Source organism: Buceros rhinoceros, unplaced genomic scaffold (assembly GCF_000710305.1).
Source record: "Buceros rhinoceros silvestris isolate BGI_N320 unplaced genomic scaffold, ASM71030v1 scaffold17396, whole genome shotgun sequence".
Lineage (NCBI taxonomy): Eukaryota > Metazoa > Chordata > Aves > Bucerotiformes > Bucerotidae > Buceros > Buceros rhinoceros.
The window spans coordinates 1,814-3,858 of NW_010419530.1; the positions used below are offsets into that span (position 1 = coordinate 1,814).

At 41.6% G+C, this 2,045-nt stretch overlaps 1 protein-coding gene across 1 annotated transcript in view; it reads left to right on the top strand.

Moving 5' to 3' along the window:
* Nucleotides 1-2,045, top strand: part of ADAD1 (adenosine deaminase domain containing 1 (testis-specific)) — a 10,905-nt gene that overhangs the window by 1,800 nt on the left and 7,060 nt on the right. The window contains 2 exon segments of the mRNA XM_010138979.1: nt 748-920; nt 1,346-1,560. Of these exon segments, the coding sequence (XP_010137281.1) occupies nt 748-920; nt 1,346-1,560 (388 nt within the window).

Below are 2,045 nucleotides of genomic sequence, written 5' to 3' on the forward strand. Positions count from 1 at the left end.
AAATCTCGCATGACTTCACTTTCTTCCCACTGCCCGGCGAAGAGCCTAAGGGCTGTGTGCTAGGACAGCTGAAACACGCACCCACCCGCTGTCCTGGTTCTGGGGGTGGCTAATGGTGGCCTGGGGGGTTCCTGCAGGGTCAGGGTGCCTGGTTCCGGGGGTGGTTAATGGTGGGCGTGGGGGTTCCTGCAGGGTCAGGGTGCCTGGTTCCGGGGGTGGTTAATGGGCTGGGGGGTTCCTGCAGGGTCAGGGTGCCTGTGCTGCGCAGCTCTCCCTCTGTGTCATCCTGGCTGCGTCAGCCAGAGCTGCTGTCTCGGTACTCAGCAGCTCTTGGTGGGTGGGTTTCTTTTTATCTGAATGAGTTATCTGCTTTTTGAATAACGTGTGCGGTTGCTAAAACTTTTATAGCGTCTTACTCCACTGCTGCATGGTTTTGTGAGAAAAACCACAGGCACCATTGGTTTGAATCTGCCATCGGCAACTTTCATTTGATCCCTGGTTTGCAAGGGTGGGGAGGGGGAGCTTACATTGTATTTAAATGTAATGCCTGTCTGTATTCAGAGGTTAATGGATTTAGTACTCAGACTAAAAACTTCTATGCCTTTGAAAGAGGAGGTACACCCCGTTTCGTTATTGCTGGTATTGTTAATGTAGGATTCAGAATGGCTGGATTAAACGGTTTTGCTTTTTATTTTCTTCAAAGATTTAAACTGTCAGAGAGTGTGTTCAGTTCTTCTCTTGGTTTAGTTTTGTAACCTTTTATTTGATTATTCCTTTATTATTAGCAATGCCTTCAAAAAAAGGCCTGGAGGAGTTAATTGCAAGATACGAACAGGGAGCCTTAAACCCAGTATCTGCCTTGCATCAGTTTGTGCAAATGCACCATTCAGAACTTGAACTGAGAGAAACTAGCGTGGCAGGTAAATACTTTTTTTTTCTTCAGTAAAATAATAGTTGCCAGTTCTTGAGATGATCTGAATTTCTGCAGTTAATGTTTATGGCACTAATGGAGATGAATTCTTTTACGTTGGTTGCACTGCCCTCCACAGGTGTTGCTTTTTGGCTGCACTTTTATTGTTTATGCAGCTGTGTCTCATGATTAATTACCGCAGAACTGGATCAGATGAATTGTGTACAATTCTGGCCACTACCAGAACTTTGCAAAAAGTGCAGAAAGCAAAAGCCACCGAAATTCTTGGGGAGATGAAAGGTTTGAGTTGTAATTTGCTGAAATTGTCTTTTTATCTTGTACTTGTCTTGGAACTAGTATAAGCACATTGAGCTATGGATAGAAGTACCTTAAAGTAATTTCACTAATTGTGTTTGGGTTTTTTCTGCTTTAAAGGCAATATCATAAGGCCTTACTTTGCCTATTGTGCTGTGGTAGATGGTGTTTGCTATAAGACCGGACTGGGAAAAAACAGGAAGGAATCTAAATTAAATGCAGCTAAATTGGCTCTTCGTGACCTGCTTGACCTTAATACAGAGGCAAAGACCCCTAAAGAGTCAGGTAAATATTCCAGCAACACCTAGTTAGAACTTGAAAAGCTTGGCCTAAAGGTTTCCTTTGCAAAATCTCTGTAGTTTTATTAAATGCTTCTGTATCAGGACCTCTGTGAGTTTTGACTACTTTGGGCAGAGCTGTTTGTTTTTGTGGTTCTGAATCTTTTTTTTTTTCCTTTGTCTTTTCTGTATTAGGAGTTGCATGAGTTTATAGCACAGAGCAGAGACTACGGAAGGAATTAATTTATTAGTTGCACTTCATTTGCTGCTCACTAGGTAACAGCAATAGGAAGTTGATCTTGAGTGGTTTCAAATGTTTGTGATTAAAAGGCATCAACACTGAGTTAATACTTTCAAAGTAATTCAGTCACCATAACATTTATCTTGTAAGGGTTGCTATCTAAATAGTTCTACGTGTACAAGGACTTCAAAATCAGAAAAGAAAATTCGTAGAGAATTTGAAGCTAACTTGCTGATAAATTTGGAGTATCCATCCCAGTTTTGAAATTTTGTTGAATTCTTAGATTCTCCCCATATTCCTG